This window comes from Artemia franciscana, chromosome 6 (genome assembly GCF_032884065.1).
Source record: "Artemia franciscana chromosome 6, ASM3288406v1, whole genome shotgun sequence".
NCBI lineage: Eukaryota > Metazoa > Arthropoda > Branchiopoda > Anostraca > Artemiidae > Artemia > Artemia franciscana.
Window position 1 is genome coordinate 10,842,697 of NC_088868.1, and position 27,385 is coordinate 10,870,081.

General features: G+C 35.1%; 1 protein-coding gene across 5 annotated transcripts; it reads left to right on the top strand.

Moving 5' to 3' along the window:
- LOC136028033 (zinc finger protein 829-like) lies at positions 1-27,183 on the top strand. 5 transcript variants are annotated; one of them, XM_065705612.1, is made up of 5 exons: positions 1-86; positions 18,832-18,957; positions 19,979-20,194; positions 21,485-21,809; positions 25,995-27,183. In XM_065705612.1, the coding sequence occupies exons 1-5, from the start codon at positions 60-62 to the stop codon at positions 26,903-26,905; spliced, it is 1,605 nt and encodes a 534-aa protein (XP_065561684.1). In that variant the 5' UTR covers positions 1-59; the 3' UTR covers positions 26,906-27,183. The 5 variants fall into 5 exon arrangements, with proteins under 5 accessions (XP_065561684.1, XP_065561685.1, XP_065561687.1 ...); XM_065705613.1 differs by having other exon boundaries at positions 19,982-20,194; XM_065705615.1 differs by having other exon boundaries at positions 17-154.
- Positions 27,184-27,385: the final 202 nt, after the last annotated feature.

The window sequence follows — 27,385 nt, forward strand, 5'->3', positions numbered from 1 at the left end:
ATCATCTTTTTCTTTCGTTTGTATACATCTAATATCTGCTTCAAAGCCAAAATGACTGAATGCATCACATAAACCTAGGCTACTTAGTAAGGGGAACCTTTTATTGGTAAAAATAGCAAATCCCATACCCATTGATTGGAAAAATATAAAAAAGGTAAATTCAATTCTGAGTCCATTGTGGACTCTCAAAGATGATGTCTTATTCTCTATTCGATTATTTTTTAATTTCATTATAAGCTGTCTAAACTGGAACTTACAGTGTAAATCAGCATAGTTTCCAGTTTAGAGCACTTAGAAATGTAAATTCTAAAAGTGCATCCAATTCTGGTTGACCCTCCTCCTGCATGGGGCAAACTAAAAATGCATAAAGTGCGCAGGGTTTTGAAGCCAAGGGCAAAGTTAGGGCTGTACAATATGAACAAAATTAAATTTTTGTCATCACTGTTAATTTCTGTGTAGCAGTAGGTCAAAAGATAATTAAAAACTTAAACATCTATTAATGCTAATATCCACTTTGAAGTTTAAGGTAGCTGGCTGTTTGAAAAAAACAGATGTTTGATTTTGCTTATTCTTAACAGAACCTATAGAGCAAAGCAAATTAGTCCATGAACCCTATGGGTAACAGTTATTTTTTCCATTTGTCAAAGGGTGGTGTCTTGTGGGGGATGTGTACTATTTGACAAATGGGAAAAAATAGCATGTAAGCCTATATAAAAAGGTACTATCCAATCTCTCTATAAATACAAATATTTTTGCCATGTAGTTGGATAATTTGGTAATCTCTATAGCAATATTCAAATTTGTCAACTAGTTCACAAGAAAATTTGCCCCAGAAAACTGTTCCTTTTCCAACTAGTTGACAAGTAATTTCTCCCCAGCAACACTTTCTTTCCAACTAGCTAGAGATAAACATTGCCACAGAAGCACTTTTATTAACCATCTAGTTGGCAAGTAACTTTTCCCCAGAAAAATTTTTACTTATCAACTAGCCATAGTTGATTAATATGTAAATATTGGTCCAACAAGAGAGGCACACATACTCTAACCATTTGACCAAAAACTTGGAAAACTATAGGTTCTAACACTATCTTAGCTCTATGACTATCTACCTAAACATTACCGCCAATCTACCTATGACTAAACATTTTTATTTACCACCTAGCTGATGAAAAACTTTGCCCCAAAAAAATATTTCCTTTTCCAACTAGCTGGAAAAAGTTGTTGCACCATTTGTCAAAGGGTGGTGTCCTGTGGGTAACTGGGCAAGGTCTGTATTCTGATTGGTGTAATTGTTATTTAATGTATATGACCTACTTTTTGTTTTCTCTTTCAGGCTTTAGGCCAAATAATTTTTCAATAAATATAGAATACAGACCTTGCCCTGCTGCCTGCAGGGCTCATGGACTAATTCACTTTGCTCTATAGATAATGTTACCTCAGTTTTCAGCCAAATTTGTTTCACCAAGGTCTTCCCATAGTCAAAGCATCTTTCAAACAAATTGAATCTTGAACTTAAAACTGTATAATCTCTATTCCATCAGACAGCATTTCTTCAAATCAACAGAACATAAATATAGTATTTAACTAATTGCTCTGATTCACCAGTTCACTGGCTATTTTAAATTTGAAAGAGAAAGTGGATTTTAGCATTAATGGTTGTGTAAGTTTTTTAATTATCTTTCAACTTACTACTATACAGAAATTACCAGTGATGACTAGAAATAGTATTTAAATTATAATTTCATTCTTATTGTACAACCCAACTTTTCCCTTGGCTTTAAAACCCTGCCCACTTCACACATTCGTAGTTTGTTTAAGGGGGATGTTAGAAAGCTAAAAAATGGATTTTAAAAAGCTAAAAAATGGCTGTGCTTCTATATTTAGCATTTCTATGTGCTTTAAACTGGAAACTATGCTGCTTTGCAGCATAGTTTCCAACTTAGACAGCTTGTGATGAAACTAAACAAATACCCTTTATTATATTAAAAGATAGTTAGAAACAACAATTTTTGGTCAATGTTGGTATTACCTGAACAATGGTTTTGGGTCATGAAATTGTTAAAAAATGGTTTGGATCATTATTGTTAATAGATGCATTTTGACTTTTTGAACATCTTCTCTCTATTGCAAAACTACCACAAACTCACCATTATGGAGTTATTATATATTTGCACATTAGGGGGAGGGGGAAAGCATAGCATATATTAAATACAGCAATGGTTAGTTTACATATTTAATATATGCTATGCTTTGCCCCCACCCCCCTAATGTGCAAATATATAGCCCAAATTTGTTTCTAAACTATTACAGATTTGTGATTTCAAATATCCAATCAACAAAAAAGGAAAAGATTGCAATTCTATATGTGGAAATACAAGAATATTTGGGCTCAAATAACTCCATAACAGTGAGTTTGCAGTAGTTTTGCAAGAGAGAAAAGATGTTCAGAAAGTCAAAATGTATCTATTAACAATAGTTTCATGACCCAAAATAATTGTTCAGGTAATACCAACATTGACCCAATTTTTTACTTCATCATATGCAGAATAATTGTAGTTTTAATACATTCCAACCATAACACCATTTTACTCCCTCCCTCACCCCCATGTGCAATTATACATCCCAAATTTTATATTTTCCATGCATTTTCTGGTTCTAGATTTTGCCATAGTCAATTAAATTTATAGGTAAAGAGATTTAAACAGTAATACTAACAGAGGTATATAAGAAGTGTATAAAATAAGAGAAAAAGATACCATTTTCAAGTGTCTGTAAAGGCCTTAGAGCTGACATTTTTTAGTAAGGTGAATATTAGATTCAGAATGAGCATGTTAAAAGACATTACTTCAAATTTTACCTTAAATTGCAGCAATCTAAAGATTTTTTCTTATAGAGCTACAGAGTTGATGACTTGAGTTGAATTCAGGATTCTTTAGTGACCAGGTGCTTTGTGCTGATTCATAGCAACCCAGTTGAGTTGCTCTAGATCTAGATTCTTTAGTGACCAGGTGCTTTGTGCTGATTCATAGCAACCCAGTTGAGCAATACTCTAGAGGACCACTCAGCATCCAGTCTTTGTTTAAAGATGTCCACATATTCAGCAGTAAGAGTTTTTTTTTCTGAGGGTTTATTGTAAGCATTTATATTCATAAAGAAAAAAATTGAGCATGGACTCTGGATAGGGTAGGCTGCTTTACAAGTTTCAACTGATGACTTATAGTTCTTGAGTTACAACCAGGGGGAAATATTGCTGGGAGTGTATTAGCCCTCTTTAACTTATAGGTTAAAATGACATCATCTCTATTTTTCCTGTATACAAGAGTTGGTAGTTTCAGCTTTGCTTATCTTGCAAGTGGGGGAAGTTCCTGCATACCAGATATCACTTTGGTGGCACTTTTATGCACATCTTCCAACATGTTTATGTCTTTTCTAAAATAAGAGGAGACTAGAGACATTCCATCTTTAAGCTTAGAGCACACAATTCCCTTATATGACTGATGACTTTAGGGAAACAAGTGAAAAGATTATGCTCAATCAGCCTCATGGTTGTATTAGCACCAGCAGACACAACACTTGATAATATTAAATTTGGGAAGCCAAACCTCAGCCCATTGATCAAGCAGTCAAAGATTATTTTGTAGAAGGGTTTGATCTTCACAGGACAAGGCTGGTCCAATGAGCTTCAGGTCATCAGCATAGAGCATTAGTTTATTGCTGATAGCAGAAAGAGCATGATGAATGAACATACTAAAAAGTGTAGGACCCAGAATGCTACCTTGAGGAACTTCACTCAAATCATACTTTGACAAATAAAGAATACAGCTGCCAGAATCATCAAATAAGTCAAACATATTGAGATTGCTTTTTAAGGAAAATCAAGGATCCAAAGCAGGGACTTCTCTTTAAGCTTAACACCACATAATTTGGTGGCTAGTTCATTGTGACAAACTTTGTCAAAAGGTTTAAAATCATCAAGAATCAAAAGCCATGAAGAATCATGTCATTAGGCACATCTACATCAAGTAACTTTGTGATATGGTCATATGATTCGAGGGAGTTGGTATCAACAGATCTTCCAGAATAAAAGCCATGCTGTGAGCTGTTCTAGCAATTATTTGCTTCAAGATGTCTGATAACTACAGAACTGATTATTCTTTTAAGAACCATAACAACTGCTGATGTCATGCTGATAGGTTGGTAGTTTTCAGCAAGGGCCTTTCTACCTTTCTTAAATATTGGAATGACATGGGATGTTCTCTAATCCAGAATTAGTCTGGAAATATTTAATGATAACTTAAATAGTAAGGAAAGAGGTTTACACAAGACTATTTCATATTCATAGAGGATACAAGGATGAGTGCAGTCTGGCCTAGCCAGTTTATTCAAATTGATTGACATTTTTCATTTCCTGAAACAGAAGAAGAGATAAGTTCCTTTAGAACTATTGAATCTTTAATCAGAATAGGTTCCATAGTATGTGATACATCATATATAGGAGGTGGGGGAAAAACAATATGTGAATTGGAGGAAAAAACATATGCAAATTACTGGTTGAAAATCTCATAATTTTCTGATGTTTTTAATTTCATGTAACAATTTCATGCTCATTGTTTTTTATTGAATAAGTTTACTGTTGTGGAGGACAACACTACCAGACAGGAAGTCTAGTAGACAGGAACTTGGGCACCATAAAAGACGGAGGATTTATTAGGCATTTTCCAGAATAATTGTCTTTGGATTGTTTTAGGTAAACATCTGACTAACTGTACTTTGAATGGTAAGTTGTATATAAATGTAGTTCTATCCCACTTTCTAGGGCTATAATGAGAGGAAGGTTGAGATGGATAGGACATGTTCTGCACATGAAGGATGACAGGTTGCCAAAGATCATCCTATTCAGCCAATCATCTAGGGACAAACAAAAAGCAGGTCATCCCTGAATTGGACAGGAGGTTTTAAGGGAAATTGGAGTTCCTCAAGGTAAAATAGCCTATGCAGAAGCGAGCAATAGTAAACAACAAAAGCTGTAATGGCACTGGCTGGATATTAATCCTTAAACTGCTGGGGATAAGCAATTTGAGTATCCACACTTCTCTGTCTACTGTATTTTTCGTCTTATAAATTATAGTCAGCGTCTCCCTATTAAAAATGTTCAAAGCCACTTCAAAATCAACTAGCAATGACAATACTGTAAGGCCTGATAAACATGCAAGCTGGCGTGCAAAGAGTGGGGTAGCATGGTAGCCCTGCTGCTTGGTAATTTTTATGGCCCAGTGAAATTTGTTGACAAATTTGTCAGGAAATGCTAGTGCTTCCACTATCCCTGAATTTGTTAGCAACTTCTGGAATTTTGTCGAGTTCTACTACTGCTCACTTTGGAACTTTTTGCATACCTCCATGCAAGAGTGAGTCCTTCCAAAATGATAGATGTGTGTTGAAAATAGGGCAACTTTGTGAGATCTCTAAAAGCCTCCAATGTGATACCTGCATGAAGTGGATTTGTGCAAGTTGTCTTTCTTTTAGTTATACTACTACTAACAACTCACCACAGCACCAAGCAGGCTGAGGCCAACACACCTACGCACACTCCTCCTCTGTCTCAATCTATTCAGAGCCTCCCTCTTTACACCCTCTCAAGAAGTTCCCATTTCCTTTAAATATTTCTTTATGACATTCTTCCACAGCAGACAAGGACAAACTAATTAGCATTCTCTTAGTATGAGTTTAATATTTTAAACGCTGCCATTTCAAAACTCGCTTGTGCCTGGAACTGCACAAAATGCTCTTTTACACTCCATACTTTGGAGCTACTGAGTACAGTTGATGTCATCTCTTTGGTTTCAGCAGCTATGCTTCTGTTCCGAGACTACAAAATCGCTTGCTGAGTTGATGTTCTGTACAATGGAGTCACTTAAAACCAAATTCCAAAGCATAAAGTATGGAAGCTGACAATATTGAAGAATTCATATCTTCTATGTCTGATGAGGAAAAGACCCATTCTATTGTTTGTGAGGAGGTACAAGCACCTACTATTGTTGTTGCATTGGCTGAAACCACCATCATTTGTCTAATTGGAGCCAAGAAAAATTGCAAAAGTAGAAACCTCAACATAGTTGTGCTTGGTGTCCCTGATGTAGAAAATGTTACTGTCTTCATTACAATCCATCATAAACATGGTTACAGCATTGACATTAGAATACTGACTAACATAAGGTGCCTCCCCACTAATGCAAATACCTCTGCTCCTAATTGACCACCACTAATAGTTTTCACTGTTTCTAGCTTCAACTTAAAAAAGAAAGTTCTAGATAAATCATTATGTACCAAGATCAAATTCTGTTCAGATGAATCAAGGAAGGATTACCACAAGTACAGGATTCTGGTTGGTGATTTTAAATGACTGACTGCAGCAGGTGAATCTAATCTTGTTAATATAGATTTACAGATAGTGTCAAACTGATTGCAGAGCACTGCCAATGAATGTGGACTAGCACCACTTAACATTGTTTCTGAATTGCCTACTAGAGTAGGCCATAGGGTTTCTTCGTCTGAAGCTGACCTTACTTTTGTGTCTAATTCGAGTGTTTCCTCTGTAATAACTTGATCGTTCAGTTGATCACTTTGTCATTGTATAGTGCTGAATCTTAAAATACTGAGTTCTTTAGTTCCTGCTTACTCTAGACGCGCAGCCACTTGGACTCCTACTTTGTACAAATTAAGTTCTTTAGTTCCAATGTAGATAGCTTCCCTAACAAACTTTCTGAACTTTCCTTTTGTTTGATTACAGAAGAAGCAGCAGAGGAATGTGCTTATATATAAGAGATGGACTAGATATTAGTGTCATTTATCTTAACTCTCTTATTATTGAGTGAATGGTTTTTGTTTGGATACAAAATACACAATCAAAGATCCTCAATAGTTGTGGGTCTTGTTTATAGATACCACAATGCTCCCAGTGTTTTAGATTCTGAATCTACTTTGGCTGCTATGGTATCTCAGGTGATGTCTGATTTTGTAAATTATGATCTTTTCCTTCGGGGGGACTTTAATCTAATCTTTTTTGAAATTCAATGGATTGGTGTATTTATTTTCTATAGTAGCAATTCTCCTTTTTTGTCTGTCCTCTTTGAAAACTCCCTCTATAAAAAATGTCATAACCAACTTGTTTCAGAGGGGGTTAGGCTTCTAACACCCTTGATCTGGTTATTCTCAGAAATCCAGACCTTCTTATTAGGAATGTAAAATCAACACTGGTTGATAACAGTGACCTTGTTGCCACTATTTTGGAGCTACATTTGCCTACTACACTACCTTCTTCTAAACAACAAAATATATTTATAACAAACTAGTCTCTGCAAGATTTGCCAAAGTCAGGTGGAATCAACTTGTTATAAATGATATTGATGAAAGTTGGTTTAATATGAAAGCTGTTTGCATGCTGAAAGTCTACCCAAATTTTGGCAAAAAGGCCAAAAATTTGCATTTTTAAACTACTGAACAAATAGGCTTATTAATAGAAAACATCAAGCATGGAATTGTTACATAAAAAAGAAAACCATGGAAAATTATCAAGTCATTAGAACTTTTTATAACCAAGCAAATAGCCAAATCAAAGTGTTGAAGAGAAATTTCGAAGAGAAATTGGCTGAGTATGTTAAAGAAACCCAAAATATTTCTGGCGTTATGTGTCTCAAAAATGTTGCAGCAGATGTACAGTCCCTGATATCCAGCACAATAGTCAATCTGTTAGCTGAAAGCTTAAATTTACAACCAGTAATTCCTGCCTAATTTTTTCCTCTGACTCTAGTACTGTTTTTCCCCATCCTCCTGTATATGATGTATTGCTTGAGATGGAACCAATTTTTATGACTGATACAACAGTTCTAAAGGAGCTTACATTCCTTAAAATTAACAAATCTGCTGGTCTGCTGCCCTCATGAATGTTAAACAGTTTTGTCTCACCACTTTCTTTGCAATTCAACTTATCATTGAATCTTTTAGACTACCACTGGAATGTTGAACTGCCCATATTGTTCCATGATCTCTGCAATTGTTGAGGTTCTTGATAAACAGTCAGTTCTGCAGTTATTTGGTATCTTGAAGCAAATAATATCTTGCACAGCTCGCAGCATGGCTTTTATTCTGGAAGATTGATACCAATCTCCTTTAATTGTGAGGCTACATCACTGGTTTACTTGATTCTGGGCTGCCTGCTGATAAGATTCTGCTTGCCTTTTCCAAGACTTTTGACAAAGGTTGTCAAATTCAACTTGCAATGAAGCTACAATCAGTAGAGCTTGAAGAGAAATCCATGCTCTAGATCCTTGATTTTCTTCACCAGTACTTTCAGTGTAGTCAGTTTGATGGCTCTAGTAACCATATTCTTTCTTTTTCTAAGCAGAAAGCTTTTTGGATTTTACACTACTTAATATTTTTCATCAATTATGCTACTTCTACTATCAGTCTACAAAATAATCTTAGACTACAATGGGCCAAGGCTTGGCTTCTTGAATTCAATTTTGCCAACTGTGATGTTATTCACTTTGGCAAAATTAATCCTCCTCTGTAAATGGTGACCGAGATCTTGGAGTCACCATTGATAACAAATTAAAATTCAGTGCAAATAACTGTGCTGCTGGTGCTAGTTCAACTCTGGGCTCATTAAATATACCCTTTCCACTTGTTACCCAAAAGTCATCAGTCTTCTGTGCAAGCGACTAGTTTGAACTAAGCTTCAAGTTGGATTGTCTGTAGCCTGCCCATATTTTGAAAAAGATATGCAAGTCATGAAAGACATGCAGAGATGTGCCACAAAAGACGTATCTGGTATGTGGGAGCTTACTTACCCTGCAAGTCTATCTAAGCTGAAACTCCCAAAACTTGTATTAAGGAGGAATATATAATTCTAACCTACAAGTTAAGGAAGACAAACACTCTCCCAGAATAATTTCAAATTGTTGGTTCAAATTCAAGAACCAGAGGTCATTGGCTAAAACTTAATAAGCAGTCTACCTTAACCATAGTCCACACTCAATCTTTTCCTCAAGAATTGTTAACAATTGAAATAAACTATCTAAAGACACAGTTACTGCTGAATCCACTGACATTTTCTAATAAAAGCTGGATGCTGGGTGGTCCTTGAGTGAGTGTGAACTAAACTGGAATGCCACTGACTATCCAACTGTATCTGGTCACTAATTAATATAGAAAACAACTTCAATCATCAACTCTGGAGCTTTAAAAGAAATAATCCTTAAATTGCTCCAAGCTGCAATTTTTGGGAGGGTGTAAAGTGGAAGACTTTAAATAGATTGGCATTTTGGAATTTGCAAAGCTGTGTTGACTTCATATGTTGTAGTAAGTTGCTAGATAAGAGTTGTAATATCTTTCTCCCCAACACTAGTCTTAAAGACTAGTCAGCCAGGAACTAGACTAGATATAGGATCTACCTATTTTCCAATCTTTTTTTTTAACCGTGAAAAAACACCTCATTCTTTGGTTTTTTACCTTAAACATCTTTACTGTATCCTCCATCTTTACAAATAGTACTACTTAGGTAAATGAAACTATCTACTTAATTGATCTTTTTGTTACCCAACATCAGGGCTTCGCCTTCATTTATTCCTAGTTAGTTTTCTTAACATTAATTATCAAGTTATAATTGTTTTTGTTTTTGCACCCTTAGCTCTCAAACCTCCATTAAACAGCTAATTTTGCAGACATTTTCATCTACAATGCTCAAATCATCAGTAATCAAATCAAATCATCTAATCATCAGTAATCAAAGTAATCAAATCATCTAGTAGTTTTATTCACCTGCTTGATCTCATTCTCTTCCTTAGCATTTGCTATGTTTCTTAAGACAAAGTACATAAAAATTGTCCATAATGATATGGAAACTAGGGAAATTTCAGATGCTGAAAAAACCAAATTCACAGAGAAAAAAATTTAGGGTACACTTTTTAAAGAGAAGTCAGAAATAAAGAGAGCTGAGTGACTCATCTGTTACATATTTATTCCTTCATTCAGTTTTCATTCATATGTGATCTTTTGAACGTTTCCCCATGAGGATTCTCTCAAGTATAAATTACAGCAGGATCAAAATCTTATTTCAAGAAGAATCCACACATTAGTTCAAAAAGAATCCAAACATTAGTTCAAAAAGAATCCAAACCTTTATTTCTAATTGAACAAAAGCTATGCAATAATTGTTCTAAATGAAACTAGGCACAGTGCTCAGGTCCCCTTTTGCGAATTTAGATCATCTTATGCAACTTGAATCAGTGACAACATTCAAGTGCAACTTCTAATCTATGCAACTATGCAACTTGAATCAGTGACAAATTTCAATAATCGTATTAATTGAAACCAGACACAGTGCTCAGGTCCCCTTTTGCAACTTAAGATCATCTTATACAACTTAATTGAAACCAGACACAGTGGTCAGGTCCCCTTTTGCAACTTAAGATAATCTTATGCAACTTGAATCAGTGACAACATTTAATAACTGTATTAAATGAAACCAGTCACAGTGCTCATGTCCTGCAACTTAAATGAAACCAGACACAGTGCTCAGGTCCCCTTTTGCAACTTAAGATCATCTTATGCAACTTAAGTCAAACCAGACGCAGTGCTCAGGTCCCCTTTTGGAACTTAAGATCATCTTATGCAACTTAAATGAAACCAGACACAGAGGCCAGGTCCCCTTTCGCAACTTAATGAAACCAGACACAGTGCTCAGGTCCCCTTTTGCAACTTGAGATAATCTTATGCAACTTGAATCAGTGACAACATTTAATAACTGTATTAAATGAAACCAGTCACAGTGCTCATGTCCTGCAACTTAAATGAAACCAGACACAGTGCTCAGGTCCCCTTTTGCAACTTAAGATCATCTTATGCAACTCAAGTCAAACCAGACGCAGTGCTCAGGTCCCCTTTTGGAACTTAAGATCATCTTATGCAACTTAAATGAAACCAGACCCAGTGGTCAGGTCTCCTTTCGCAACTTAATGAAACCAGACACAGTGCTCAGGTCCCCTTTTGCAACTTAAGATAATCTTATGCAACTTGAATCAGTGACAACATTTAATAACTGTATTAAATGAAACCAGTCACAGTGCTCATGTCCTGCAACTTAAAAGAAACCAGACACAGTGCTCAGGTCCCCTTTTGCAACTTTACATCATCTTATGCAACTTAAGTCAAACCAGACGCAGTGCCCAGGTCCCCTTTTGGAACTTAAGATCATCTTATGCAACTTAAATGAAACCAGACACAGAGGTCAGGCCCCCCTTTGCAACTTAAGATCATCTTATGGAACTTGAATCAGTGACAACATTCAAGCGCAACTTGAATCTATGCAACTTGCAATTATGCAACTTGAATCAGTGACTACATTTAATAATTGTATTAAATGAAACCAGACACAGTGCTCAGGTCCTGCAACTTAAAAGAAACCAGACACAGTGCTCAGGTCCCCTTTTGCAACTTAAGATAATCTTGTTCAACTTGAATCAGTGACAACATTTAATAACTGTATTAAATGAAACCAGTCACAGTGCTCATGTCCTGCAACTTAAAAGAAACCAGACACAGTGCCCAGGTCCCCTTTTGCAACTTAAGATCATCTTATGCAACTTAAGTCAAACCAGACGCAGTGCTCAGGTCCCCTTTTGGAACTTAAGATCATCTTATGTAACTTAATTGAAACCAGACCCAGTGGTCAGGTCTCCTTTCGCAACTTAATGAAACCAGACACAGTGCTCAGGTCCCCTTTTGCAACTTAAGATCATCTTATGCAACTTAAGTCAAACCAGACGCAGTGCTCAGGTCCCCTTTTGGAACTTAAGATCATCTTATGCAACTTAATTGAAACCAGACCCAGTGGTCAGGTCTCCTTTTGCAACTTAAGATCATCTTATGGAACTTGAATCAGTGACAACATTCAAGCGCAACTTGAATCTATGCAACTTGCAATTATGCAACTTGAATCAGTGACTACATTTAATAATTGTATTAAATGAAACCAGACACAGTGCTCAGGTCTTGCAACTTAAAAGAAACCAGACACAGTGCTCAGGTCCCCTTTTGCAACTTAAGATAATCTTGTTCAACTTGAATCAGTGACAACATTTAATAACTGTATTAAATGAAACCAGTCACAGTGCTCATGTCCTGCAACTTAAATGAAACCAGACACAGTGCTCAGGTCCCCTTTTGCAACTTTAGATCATCTTATGCAACTTAAGTCAAACCAGACGCAGTGCTCAGGTCCCCTTTTGGAACTTAAGATCATCTTATGCAACTTAAATGAAACCAGACACAGAGGTCAGGTCCCCTTTTGCAAATTAATGAAACCAGACACAGTGCTCAGGTCCCCTTTTGCAACTTAAGATAATCTTATGCAACTTGAATCAGTGACAACATTTAATAACTGTATTAAATGAAACCAGTCACAGTGCTCATGTCCTGCAACTTAAAAGAAACCAGACACAGTGCTCAGGTCCTCTTTTGCAACTTTAGATCATCTTATGCAACTTAAGTCAAACCAGACGCAGTGCCCAGGTCCCCTTTTGGAACTTAAGATCATCTTATGCAACTTAAATGAAACCAGACACAGTGCTCAGGTCCCCTTTTGCAACTTAAGATCATCTTATGCAACTTGAATCAGTGACAACATTGAAGTGCAACTTGAATCTATGCAACTTGCAATTATGCAACTTGAATCAGTGACTACATTTAATAATTGTATTAAATGAAACCAGACACAGTGCTCAGGTCCTGCAACTTAAATGAAACCAGACACAATTTTCAGGTCCCCTTTTGCAACTCATGATCATCTTGTGCAACTTAAATCAGTGACAACATTCACTGATTTAAAATCATCAAAAGGAAACTACAATTGTTCAAAAAGCAACCAAAAAAATAAAAGGATAAGCACAACTCACTCTCTAAACACCTCCAGAAACTACCAATATAGTAGTCATCAGTAAGACAAACGATTGTCTCTAGTATACAGTAGATAATTCTCCTCTTTAAAAGACAGTTTAAAGTCACATACAAAAAATTACAAACTTGAGAAAACATACCCAATTTTTGAAAAAAAAATCGTAAAGCAATCCAAAAGGGTGAGGAATTCAATGAAAATTATGCAAAATTGGAGGGCAAGTACTACTAGGAGCATTGTCTTCGTGGCGGTTAAATAGTAATATTTATCTTTTCCTTAAAACCGTGTAACTTATGACCATATAGGTAATCATTGATTTTCCAACTCTCAGCCTAAATATTAAAAGGGGTGATTTTTTTCAGGAATGAATATCATCACCAAAGTATTATTTTACCAATATTAAAGCTAAACATACAAAATGGAGTTGATCCCTCCTTCACATTTAAGGGTGCCTTAGGTCAAACAGCTAGTAGTAACAAATTACAAGGAAAGAGCAACCCTTGTCAACTGAAACCAAAACTCGCAGATAGTTTTAATTATTTCCGTCATTTATGAGTATTGAGAACTGTATGTATTCCGAAGTGTGTTTTAGTTTGTTGTTGTAGATTTTTTTCCTTTTTTTTTCAGTGACGATTGTACCAAACACAGAGTTCACGAAAATTGAAAGATGTCTCATTTGAACAGAAATCAAAAGTTCTAGTAGTCTAAAAAAAGCAGTGGAACAAATCGAAACAAAAATTAATTCGATTATTGGCTCCACGTTTAGTTGCCTTTCTCAACAGAAAAAAAAATTGAGGAAGAAGAAAAAAAAAACAAAAATAATCCAAAGGAAACTACAACTAACACACAAGAGAAAATAAAAAAATAAACAAACCAATAAACACAACTCATATTTGAACAATTCCAGAAACTACAAATACAGTAATCACAAGTATGACGAACGAGTGTCCCGAGTACACAACAGGTAATTCTCCTTTTCAAATCAGACTGGCAGATGAGATTTATTAAAAATTAAGACTGTCTTTATTTGAAAGAAAATTCAGAAAACCACAGGTCACCACCCTGGATTAAATTTACCAGGCTAAAAATATTCAACCTATAAGTTGTTTTTGGAAATTTTATGTAGGAAGGACACAGCAAAATTTAAAACTTAGATTACAGTAACATAGAAATGCAATATTGCTCTCCAAAATACAATAAAAACCAGAAACTTTTGAATCAGCTTTACCAGAGCATTTGTTTGAACTCCTGCTCTATAGTATATTATTTGATCAAATGGAAATAGTTGACACATCTATAAGACTTATCGAAAGTTTTAGAAAAATTATTGAAAAAAAATGTCTATTTTGTTTTAGCATTGGTATAGATGCAGGAGAATATAAAATCAATCCAATTTATAATAATTTATTTAGGGGGCAGGTCAAATTTTCTAATAGTGGCTTGTTACATAATAGCTCCCGAACAAGTGTTAACCTTGCAAGTGTAAAAGTTAGAATGAGGACAAAGTTAGGGAGAGTCAACGAACTTTAGCTAAGTTAACAAATTATGAATCCACTTAATTTATAATGTATAAATTTTATTAACCTGTTGCCATATATAGTTCAAATGTTTTTAACCTTGTAAATTTAATCCAGGGTGTTAACTCTTATGAAATTTCTATTAAATAAATACAGTCTTCATTTTTACTAGGTCTCATTCGCCTATCTGGTTTCAAGGAGGGGAACTGTCAGTTGAGTACTCGAGACATTGGTTTCTCTTGCTAGAGATTACTATATCTGTAGTTTCTGGAAGTGTTTAAAATAACAGCTGTATTTATTTGTTTGGTTTTTGGTGGTTTATTGTTTTTGTTTTCTCATGTGTGTTAGTTTTCGGGGCTGCTCTTTCCTTATAATTAAATTTAAAAAAACAAGTTTTTTCAATATAAAGTAAGGAGCGACATTAGAACTTATAACGAACAGAAATTTTTATTCCGTATATGAAAGGTGCTGTCCCCTCCTCAAAGTCCCGCTCTTTATGCTAAAGTTTGACTTTTTCTCACAACTCTACTTTTTAAAACAATAAATAAAAATTAGCGTAAAGAGGGAGGCGTCGAGGGCCAACCTCTTTCATATACAGAATAAAAATTTCTTTTCCTTATAAGTTTTAATGTCGCTCGTTACTTTCAGCTGGAAAAGTTGTTTTTTTTTTATTTAATTTCTGAACGTTTTTGAATTGATGCATGTTTTGATTTTGGCTCACTCTGCATGAGTAATTAAAAGAAACTTGCATATTATTTTTTTTTTGCCTAAATAGCTGTCTCATTGTTTTGATCGGACGATTTTGATGATAAAAAAAGGGTTGAAGGGAAAGGTCTAGTTGCCTTCCAATTTTTGGTTACTTAAAAAGACAACTAGATTTTTTTTTTCTTTCACGAACGTATTTATTAGGAATAAGCATACGTAATACGAATTAATTTACGTAACTAACTTCTAGATTTGTATGTTTTTATTACGTATATGAAGGGGTTCGCCCCCTCGTCAATACTCTGTACACTAAAGGTGGAATTTTGTCCCAATTCTTTAAGAATGACTCCTGAATCACAAAGGCCGTGGAAGAAATAGTTGAAATTACTAAAAAATACCTTAGCGTAAAGAGCGAGGCATTGAGGAGGAGACGAACCCCCTTGTATGCTTAATAACTTCTGTTCGTTTTAAGTTTTAATGCTGCTCCTTACTTCCAGTTGAAAAAACGTTTTTTATTAGTTTTCTAATTTTTTTTTTGTTTAAATAGTGCTAGAAAATCCAGCGCCCCCTTCATAGAAATTCTCTTCCCTCATGATAAATTTCTCCATAGAAAGATCCTACCACTTAACCCTCTCCCCCCGACCCCCTTCACCGCGAAAAAGTTCCCCTGAAAACGTCTGTACACTTTCTAATAACCATTACTATATGTAAACAATGGTCAAAGTTTGTAAATGTCAGCCCCTCCCCCAGGGACTGTGGGGGATTAAGTCGTCTTCAAAAACACAGTTATCAGGGTTTTTGACTATGCTCAACAAAATGGCTACCTCAAGGACCGCTACCTCTAGGACCGCTGGGTCAATACGATTACCCCGCGGAAAAAAAAACAAGCAAACACGCATCTGTGATCTGTCTTCTGGCAAAAATACAAAATCTCACATTTTTGTAGATAGAAGCTTGAAACTTCCACATTGGGGTTTTCTGATACACTGAATCTGATGGTGTGATTTCCGTCAAGTGCGATTCTATGACTTTTAGGGGTGTTTCTCCCTATTTTCTAAAATAAGGCAAACCAACGCCATTTTAAGGGATTTCAGGTTCTTCTTCAAAATTTCCGTTTATTTTTTCATAAATAAATACACAATTGCTTATATTAAATAGAGTAGTTCTATAGCATACAGCCGTTCGCCCGTTGCCTTGAAAAAAAAAATTATAAGTTATTTGTTATCTGTAATGGTGATTTGGTGATTGAATTGTAACAGACACCCGATGTTTGCAGTTGTTTTTGTAGAATTTTCTACGGCCTGAGAACGTTCTTTTATTGGATAGAGACCTCTGAAGTAAGTATTGGAGCTTCGCAATAGTGTAAAATAAAGAGGTCACTACTACTACTACTACTACTACTAAAAACTCACTGCAGCACCAAGCCGCCTGAGGCCAACACAGCTACGCACGCTCCTCCTCCAACCTAATCTATTTAAAGCCTCCCTCTTTACACCCTCCCAGGAAGTTCCCATTTCCTTTAAATCCTTATTTATGACATCCTCCCAACCCAGACAAGGACGACCTGCTTTCCGTGTAGCCCCAGACGGTTGGCCAAAAAGGACAATCTTCGGTAATCTGTCATCCTTCATCCGTAGAACGTGGCCTAGCCATCTCAACCTTTCTTTCATTATAGCCCCAGAAAGCGGGATTGAACCACACTTTTCGTATAACCTACTGTTTGAAATACGGTCAGTCAGCCGGGTACCCAGAACAATCCGTAGGCAATTTCTCTGGAAAACATCTAGTAAATTTTCATCTGCTTTTCGGAGTGTCCATGCTTCAGAGCCATATTTGACCACTGTCATCACTGTAGCTTCCAATATTCTAATCTTGGTTTGTAGGCTTATCTTTCTATTCTTCCAAACTTTTTTTAACTGTGAAAAAACACCCTGAGCTTTAGCTATTCTACTTTTAACATCTTCACTGCTCCCACCATCTTTACTAATAATACTACCAAGGTAACTGAAGCTCCCAACCTGATCAATCTTTTCGTTACCTAAGGTCACCTGTTCATCTTCACTTATTCCTAACCTTAGTGACTTAGTCTTCTTAACATTAATTTTCAAGCCTATTTTAGCACCCTGAACTCGTAAAACCTCTAAAAATTCATTCATTTTGCTCACACTTTCATCTAATATGCTTAAATCATCAGCATAATCTAAGTCCAGGAGTAAAGAGGTCACTATCATCATAGAATGTCGACTTCGAGACTGTCTTCTTCAGTTACAAGGTCGTAATTGTTGCTAATAGGAACGAACGAACTTCATAAATAAATCTAAATCCTTTTTGTTTTTTTAGTCGTTTGCATTTTCTTGTAGTGAAGTAACTATGAAAAGGGTAAAGACGCCTTCTGTATTATTGTATAGAACAAAAAGGACGCCCGATATATTATTGGATAGAACAAAAAAAGGCCGTTTTGTTGTATTGAACAAAAAATGGAATCATTTTCTAAGTTAATTTTTGAATTGAGTGGCACAGTTTTGTTATTGTGTTAACAAAAACAGTTAATTTTAAAAAAAATTGCAAGCCCCTGGGGAAAACCTCTTCCCCTACTGGGAGTATTTTTCTCTCAGGAAATAGACCAGAACATGTCTTAGATTTTGTATGTGATTGCAACACTGATTTACAATTTTAGGTTCGGTTATTATAGGATTTGTCTTATAGTTCAACCTTAATTTCATATTTTATCACTGTTGTAGATCGTGCTTACTGATCCAAATACAGCTCGTACTTTAGTAGGGGGGTGGAGTCAGGAGATTTCTTCTGTTGAAGAAAGTGGGTTCATATACCTACATCAGTGCCCTTTATGTGCACACATGAAGTTTAAAATTGAATAAAGGCGGTCTTGTAACCCTGCATTAAAGCACAAGGTTTTATTAATTTCAGATTGTAAATTTTCCATTCAGAAGCATATTGGATTTAGTCAATAAAACAAATAATGTAAAAAAATTATGACGGATACAATTGTTTTTTGGTTACATGCCTTTTTGTGAAAAATCCAGAATATTTTGGTTTTTGCTTTGACACCTGTGCCTTTGACAAGGCACTTACTGATTTTAGTTCAACCTTGGTCAAATTGGCCTCTAAAAAGGATTTGATTATTGATTGTCGAGATGTTTCTAGTTTGGCATCAGTTTTGATCTTGAGGGACCATTTTACAAACTCAACAAGTTCAGTCAATAAAGTGCGCTAATGTTACAGTCTCAAAAGGATTCTAACGGTTCTAAATAGTGAATTTGAAACATGGACACATCCGTTATGTTTATCGAACATATGAACTAAATTGTGAATTTGACTCATGGACACATAAGTTATGTCTATTGTTTTAGCTTAAAAAAAAGGGGCGGGGAAGAATGTAGTTATGAATGTAAGTCGTGCTGCTGAAACGTGACCTAGGATGCTAAAACTAAGCTTGTTTATGATAGGCTATTCTTTTTCTATGACCAGTTTTAATTATCTCTTGTTGACATGGATTTTTACGCAAAACTCGTACGGCTTCCTATTAGAACCTGAGGTTTGATTCTGATATAATTCTTGATTGTTATTTTGGATTAATATAAAACACAAACTATCTATTAAAGGACTATTTTATAATAAAATTAGAAATTACTTTTACAGATGAAACTTGAAATACAACTAGAAGAGCCTACCAAATCGGAGGAACGAACTCCGAAGGAAATGGAAAAACCAGCTGAAGATATTTTAACAAGAGAGGTCCAAACAAAGCCAAAACTTGATAAATTGGTATGTACCTAATTAATAACAAAACTTTAGCCGTCTTTAGTGTCAATTTAGTTTTAAACTATGGCTCCTCTTAGGAAGAGGGGAATCTCCTAGAAGATTGAAAATATGCTATCTCAATAAACAGCCTCGTTCAATCCCTCCCCCCCTAGACGTTTCTTTTAGATGTCGTTTACTCTGTAAATTCCTGCTGCATTTCAGTTCACCTGCTGCATTATTCTCTTTTTTTCTTTTTTTTTTTTTGCAATGGTATTTGACATGAAAGGAAGCTGTGAACATTTAGTGCTCTTTGTTGTCAGATGAGCAGCTGAAGAATGGATATTTTAGTTAAAATGAAGCAAGAAGCAAGTTTATCCTGAATGATTAGTTTTGAAATAATATTAAGAATCTTTGTAATATTAAGAATTTGTCAGGGATTTTTTTTGTGTTTCTGTTTATTTGTAACCATGACTCTTGCATCTTCCGTTATGTTTAGTATTACGGGCATAAATGCCAGGCATTTACGGCCATAACTATAATTTGGTGTCAGGCGAGGAATAGAAAGTCATAATAAGTCTATGCTGGATTTTCCAGAAGATATACGACTTCTTGAAAAAATCATGGGGATTATTACTGGACCTTTTTTTCTGCGTACGTTACGTATTTGTGCTTTCGGTTTGTATATTATAATTAAAAAGCTTAAACTCAAAAGGTTTTGTTCCAAATAGTTCTACTAGGCTGGGCAAGCTCTGTTGCAGTACTGAGATTGGCAGCGTTCATTTTATATTCAACCCACATATTGAAATGATTAAAATTCTGGTGGCAGTAAGCGGCCTTGTCATGAAATGGTGTCATGGTAGCATTTTGTACTATGACAAGCTGTCGGTTTATTGATGATTCTCGATATGATTCCGTTTCACTGCAAGGTAACTTATTGCCACCAAGGTCTCTGATAATTTTTTCAGCGACGTGTACTTTAAATAGAATATGAAACTAAAATGAACCTGAAATTATTATAGACTAAAAATGTCGAATTTTGTTCAAGAAGGTGAAAACCAATTATGAAAGGGAAGACATGGAAATTTTACGAAGTACTGATAGTAAAAAGCTGGAAACGATGAGTGAAGTAGAAGAGACGAAAAGGGAAGAAGAACTACCCATTCAGGAAAAGAAAGGACCAACAGTGAAAGAGGAAATAGAGAGACTTGTTGAAGAAAGAAAAGAAGAAACTGCGGAAGAAAAACCAAGAGAAGAAAAGACGGTAAGATAAAGTGAATCACTCAATTCTGACGACAAATCATGAAAGAACCTAACTGAGACCCCAAAAAATTCACACACTACGCATTCGGCTGTATTCAGGACTTCACTCTTTACTCCCTCCAATAAACTTCCACCTTTCCCAGATTTTGGACCTCTTCCCAATCCTGTCGAAGATGCCCTATTTTCTGTTTGGCCCATGCTAGATGGGTAAAAAGCAAAGCTTTGGAAACTATGACCCATAAAGCTTGAATCATTTTTTAGCTTAATATTTCTTGTATCATATCCATAGACAAATTGCACTGAGCCTCATTTTTCAGCTGCCTATTAGTTTTGCTTTAATGAAATAATATAAACTATAGACACTTATTTATATGAACCCCAAAAAATTCAAACACACTCGCACTTGGCTCTATTCAGAACTTCACTCTTTACCATGTCCAATAAACCTCCATCTTTCTCAGAGTATTTTCTTGGTCCTTTCCCCATTCCTTTCGAAGATACCAAATTTTTTGTTTGGGTCTTGCTAGATAGCTAAAAACAATGCTTTGGAAACTATGATATATAAAGCTTGAATTATTTTTCAGCTGCTTATTATTTTTTTACCACTCACTGAAATGACAGCCTTAGAAAATACCCAATTTAAGAGATAATGCTCCTTAAGAAATGGATTTTGATAATATTTTACCATGAAAACTCTTGAGTAAATTTATACCCATTTTTTTTCTTGGAGCAAGTATTGTAGTGGGTTAAAGATTAGTGGTTGCCAGATAATTTGTATGGTTTTTCGGTGAAATTGTGCTTTTATATTGTTTATCTATAATAATAGTTCAGTAACAATCTTCTTTCTTTTTTTATGCTATAAACTTAACAGTAATCAAAATATCGAGGGCTGCCAAATCATTGTTTAGAACTATTCAGTAGCTTGCTTTGACATTGTCATGCTGTAAAAGTAGTTTAATGCACTCAATTTCTTACACTTTCGAGCAATCTTCAATCCCCACTGAGTACCACCGTATTTCCCTGAGAAAGTTCCTACAAAAAATAACTGTTTAAGAAGCAAATTGCTTTTACAAAAGGCAATTCTTTAAAATTTGAGGATAAAAAAAAGGAGCAGGAACATTAAATTTGCAACATTATTGGGAGACATACGACATTGATCTTTTGCGGGGCATGCGTAGTATTAAAAAGCTGTAAACAACTTATTGCGGTGAATTTTATACGCATGTCAGTCTAGTGGAGGGTAAAGTTGGATTCTGGTGTATTTTTTCTTTCTTTTTTTCGGTCATCCTAGGAGACAGCCGAAAAAACACCAAAACAGAATGAAAAGCCCAAAGAAGTTGAAACGTGCCAAGAAGCGGAAAAAGCCAAAGGTGACGAGAAGCCTGAAGATCAAGAAAAACTTCTAAAATCGGGAATATCCAAAGAAGAAAAAAACGAGGAACCAGAAAGAGCAGAAGAAAAGAGTGAAGCCAAAATGGAAGATGAAACAGAAGAGAAAGAAGTTTGGAAGGAGAAAGAAAGAGGTGAAGAAGAAGAGAATATACCCAAAGAAAATGAACCTACGATGAACAAGATAGGGAGGCGCAAGCGCCTGAAAAATGGAGCATCTGAAGTAGGTATGGTAAAAGTTTAAATGACTTTTAAATAACAAATGTCACTTTAAATAACTATAGTTCATTGTTGATTATAATGTTTAGTGTGTTTTTTTTCGCTTAACTCAAGATGTAGCTCTGCTATTTACTTTTGTTAGAAAATCTTGTCTTTTTGTATTTAATATTTGTTCATTTTTAATTCTTTTGTGTAAAAATGAAAAGGAAAGAATATGAACTAAAAAATTGTTTTTTGAATATAATAGTTGAGGAATTTATGATTTTATTCGAAGGCCCTAATGAATAATGAATTAATGTTGACCTTTCACTAAGAGCCCAAAATAAACAAGGAAGAAGAAATCTGAATCTATGCAGAAAGCAAATTTCTGAATGTATACTTTTTTCAGTTCCCTTGTAAGCAAAGAGTATGTGAATAAAATCTTTTAGTATTTTTGAAATTTATACTTTGGGACGCTTTTCCCCAAGAAGTATTTAAACATTCTTTTTGTCACAGTCATCAAAGGGACTACGGATTAAAATCCAAATTAATTCATTGTCAATCCAAGCAGCGCTATATTGTCTTTGAATGGTCACTATAAGCAATTTGCTAACTGTCAAAGTATTACAAATTTCTCTTTTCAAAACGATAACAATTTAATTTTAAAATTTACAGTTTTTTGTATAAAATTTGTGAAATAATCAAATCGTCATTAAGATCAAGAAAAAGCAAAAGATTATTAGGTATTTTTTAGGCCTTCTAATTTCAACAAAAGATACTAGATAACATGCTTAATTAGAATTAAAGAAATTGAAACTTAACCTAGTTTAAATAAGAATTTAAATTGGCCAGTACTTTTCATACGGCAAGAATTTTATTATAATGTATTCAAAAATGCCACTAACAAAGTGGTATTCCGATATTTAATCCATATCTCTCCATGTCCAGGTCCTCCATATCTCTTTACCAAAAATCTATAGTAAACAAGAAAATACTATATAATATTATATATTTGTATTACGCAGCTAGATGTGCATCGCACATTTAATACAATAATACATTGGAAAAATACAATTTTTTCCAAGTATTGTAGATTTTATTCGTCAGCTTATTTAATTTAGTATTTTCGTTTAGCTTTAATTTAGATTTTAACATTTAACTTTAATTTAGCTTAACCCGGTAAGGCCCAAGAAAAAAAAATTGGAGATTCTAGACGTTCTTTTCATCAATTTCTTTTTATTACTTAGTTTAGCCAAAAATTCATTTATAGGTTTTTCCTGTTTGCGGTTTCCGACATACAAGCTGTCCTATTTATAGGACAGTGTGCTCTTGTGGTAACAAAATATACACGATTTCATCAAATATGTTTTTAATGCCAAAGATTCAATTAAATACAATGCAAAACCAAAAACAAACCGAAACTTAGTGTGGTACGACGTAAAACAGCCAGTGCAAATGGTGACTGTATTTCTCAGGGTAGCTCAGTGGCTTTTTCTTGCAGTAATCTCCTTGGCATCGTCGCTGCATTTTGCTCTTCACTAGAAAGTGTCCTATTCTGTCATACTGTGTGCTAACTGGGGGGTGCAGAAACTGGTCTTCCTTCTAACGCTATAGGCCTTGGTTCTCCCCTTCTGTAATTGGTTTTCAGAAGAAATTGTGTGACTTCCCGTCTGAAATCTACAATAGTCATTTCCTTTTCTTTGTCAACCCCCATATTGAATAGTGTGTAAGTATGTACGACAGCCATGTCTAACTGGCGCACGAGCAGAGCCCAATACCATTTCTTTCCTTTAATAGACATAACATGCTTGCTGACTAGCCAGTCATGTAAATCAAATCCACCCGTGTACCAGTTGTATTACTTGAATGGATGTAGCTGCTGCACTGTCGTCTTTTCCATCTGTCCCTTCTCTCTTTGTTCAACCGGTTTTAGTGGATCTAGGCTGGGATGGTTTGATGCGACAGAGAAAACGTTGTTACCCTGTCTTTTTACTACCACTTTGGCGTTGGCTGCATCAGACCGATAATCATATGGTCCTTGTTTCTTCTTCTTAAAATCCTTATTGGAAGGGAGAGGGTACCTTGCCTATCGGTATTCTCTAACAGTCCTATTCGCTCCAAGTGGGTGTTCTCTTTTACCCTCATAAGTCGATTTCTTGACATTGCTTGCTTTACCAAGTCAATTCCACATCTTCATCGACGGACCAATAAGCTCTTTGAGATTGCAATCTGTTATAGCTCGAAAAATCGGTATTCCCACGAACGCACGGATTTCATCAGCTAATGTAGTGGAATCGAAGTTTCCATTAGACGTCGCATGTCTATCCGTTTCACGAGAAATGAGGTAAAAGAATTTATTGTCCTGAAAAAAAGCCAAAACCTCTACTGTTATTTTTCCTTCTATTGCTTTTCGGAGTTTCTCTAGCGCCTGAGTTGTCCTCATAGAGCAACTCATAGGATAGGTTACTTTAGCTTCCTCCATTCAGAGTTCGCGGATTCGAACTGCTTCTTCAGTGTAGCACCACTCGAAGTTGGCGTGGGAAGGAAACTGGTTGCCCTTCAGTCACTTTTGGGTCTTTAAAAGGGAACTAGAACTTTCAATGTCCAGTCTAGTTAATTCTAATTTTTAAAGGCATTGTTGATGCACCCTTTTAAAAATCTATATGCACATTGTATTTTCTAATTTAGCTCAACTTTCCTCTTAACATTTTCTCAAATTTTCACTTCAAAATCCTCTAATTGTCGCTACAGAAGCGGTAGTTGTAGTGATAGTAGCAGTATTAGTGGCGTTAAAATTATTGCCTTTTGGTCAATTAATCTTCCCCTTTAAACATTCCTTAAAACTTCCAACTTATAACCCTAATTCATATCGGAGATTTGCCCTATCAATAACCTGCATCCACAAAGTTTCTATGGATTTAATTCAAATTTCTCCTCTGCATTCTCTCAAATTTAGTATCATAGTAGTAATGGTAGTTGTAAAAGCAGTAGCAGTATGAACTTCTTGCCTTTTGGCCACTTGAACACCCCCTCATTATGCCTTGGAAGTTTCAGCTCAATATGGTCAGCCGTCCCAAAGACATGGCTGATACGCCCTTTCGAAAATCTGTGTGCACATTGTAATTTTTAATTAAGTTCAGTTTTCACTTCAGTATTTCCTGAAATTTTCAATCCAATACTCTCAGCTTTGGTAGTACTTGCTACAGAAGCCAGTAATTGTAGTGGTTGTAGTTTTGGTAGTGGCAGTAGTACTAGTGGTATTAGTAGTAGTATCATGCAAATGTTCCCTTTCTGGTCAAGTGACCCCCCCCCCTCCCCACCATTTCCCGAAAGTTCCAAATTAATACGCTCAGTCATTACAGAGCTACGCCCTTTTGACAACCCAAATGTACATAACAGGATTTCAATTAGTTCAACACTCCCCTTAATATTATCTGGAAGATTCATTGAATGCCCTTTAACTTTTGAGACAGTAAAGGTCAAACATGCCGACCATTCTCAATTGCAAATACTATGTGTAAACAAGGGGTGAATTGCATAACTTACAGCTTTTGCCCCAATGAATCTTTCTCTCTCTTTCGCTTTCTCTTTCTCTCTTTTGGTGTTCTATCGAATTGAACCCTTTTACGCTTGTAACGTGGCACACATCAACCTTTAGTTCTTTCTGGGACCAGGTTGATATGAATGGATTTCAAGAAAACTTTTGGTGTTCTATCTAGTTCTACCCTTTTACATTTGTAATGTTGCACAAATTAACTTTTATTTCTTGGGACCAGATGGATATGGATTGATTTCAATAAAACATTAACCTATATTAAACATATATTTTGTCCTTAATTCATGACTATCCTAAACATAGATATACTGATATCAAGTTTTGTTGGGTTCTTAAAATTTTGAAGAATAGCCAAAATTATGGTAATTATTTTTTTCCAAAACTTTTGTAATATGAAGAACTTAAGGTTCTCTTGAATGAATTATCTTTTGATTTTAGCCTGTATAGATACACAATTTTTATTGAATGAAGAATTCTTTTGTTTTTCTTTTTATCCAACAGACAAAAATTAAAGTACAATAAAATAAAAATAAAAAAGTAAATAAAATAAAACAGAATAGAAGCGAAAAAATATATGCAAAAATAAAAGTAAAATTAAGAATCGAATATAAAATGGAAAAACTTCTAAATTAACAGTTTTGTGGATTTGTTCTTCTAGATGCCACGTCATTTATTGAGAATGATCCGTCTACGCTAGTATGTGGAACATTTTGTGTGCCTGATTTGGAGACTATATGCATTAAACAAGAAATAGACAGTGAAAGTGAGCTGCCATTGGAAATCCACATGTTAGCTGAAGATGGTCTAAAAAAGGAGGAGGAATCTGAAGAGGGGCCAAGTCGTTTTATGGATATATTAACAAGCGCAAATCTGTTATTTATGTGCAGGGTGTGTAGTAAAACTTTTGAAAGAAAGAAGTATCTGAATGCACATATGAAAAGACATATAGAGAAAAAGGTTTTTGAGTGTACAACTTGTGCAAAAACTTTCAACTCGATTACTAAATTAAGTGATCATCAGAAAGTACATAGTGGAGAAAAACCATATGAATGTGACGTGTGTAAGAAAAGTTTTAGTAAAAAATCCAATTTATCTTTACACCTACGAACTCATACTGGGGAAAAACGGTTCGAGTGTCGAGTGTGTAAAACTTTGTTTACTTCAAGTTCAAGTTTATCTAAGCACAAAAGAACTCATACTGGAGAAAAACCATTTGAGTGTAGTTTTTGTGAGAAAAGGTTCACTTCTAGTAGTAACTTGTTTTTGCATCAAAGAGTTCATACTGGAGAAAAACCTTATAATTGTGATGTGTGTGAGAAAGCGTTTGCTTCCAGTTCCAATTTGTCTAAACACCAAAGATCTCATACTTTAGAAAAACCTTTTGAGTGTGATTCATGTGAGAAAAAATTCACTTCCAGTTGTAATCTGTCTTTACATAAAAGAATCCATACCGGTGAAAAGCCTTATGGGTGTGATGTATGTGATAAAAGCTTTGCTTCTAGTTCCAATTTATCGAAACATCAGAGAATTCATAATGGGAAAAAAAAAATTGAAGGAGACTACATTTGAGAAAAGATTCTGTTGTGCTTGGAATTTCCCTTCACGTCGAACAAATTCAAGAGGAAAATCTTATAGGCTTAATGTATGTTAGAAAACATTCTGCACAAGTTACAAGTAATCTCGTCACTGCAGAATTCATGCGCGAGATGCGCGAGATTTTTTATGTATTTGGTCAATATTTGATAGGTTTTGATTGTAAGTGTTATCATTTGTTTTTTCTTTATATTATATTGTAGCGTACTCCTCATTTTTTGAGGGAAATAAAGAAAATAAATAAATAAATAGTCTTAGCTAGTGTTATCTATTTTAGAAAAGTTTTGGTTGGAGTTACATTTTATCACATCATCCAAGAATTTAGTGAAACTTGTTAAAAATCTAATTTTTGTGTGGTGCATATAATAACACCTTTTTACAAAATAATCCTTTCTTAGAACATCTTGCATTACAGGAAAGCCTATTAAAATGGCTCTTGCAAAATTCTGTTTTTCC

Excerpts from the sequence above, each read along its gene's own strand:
- LOC136028033 (XM_065705612.1), top strand. The coding sequence starts at position 60 with ATGCATCACATAAACCTAGGCTACTTA. Across the intron at positions 18,958-19,978 it reads AGCCAAAACTTGATAAATTG|AAGGTGAAAACCAATTATGA; the intron begins GTATGTACCTAA and ends ATTTTGTTCAAG. Across the intron at positions 21,810-25,994 it reads AAATGGAGCATCTGAAGTAG|ATGCCACGTCATTTATTGAG; the intron begins GTATGGTAAAAG and ends TTGTTCTTCTAG.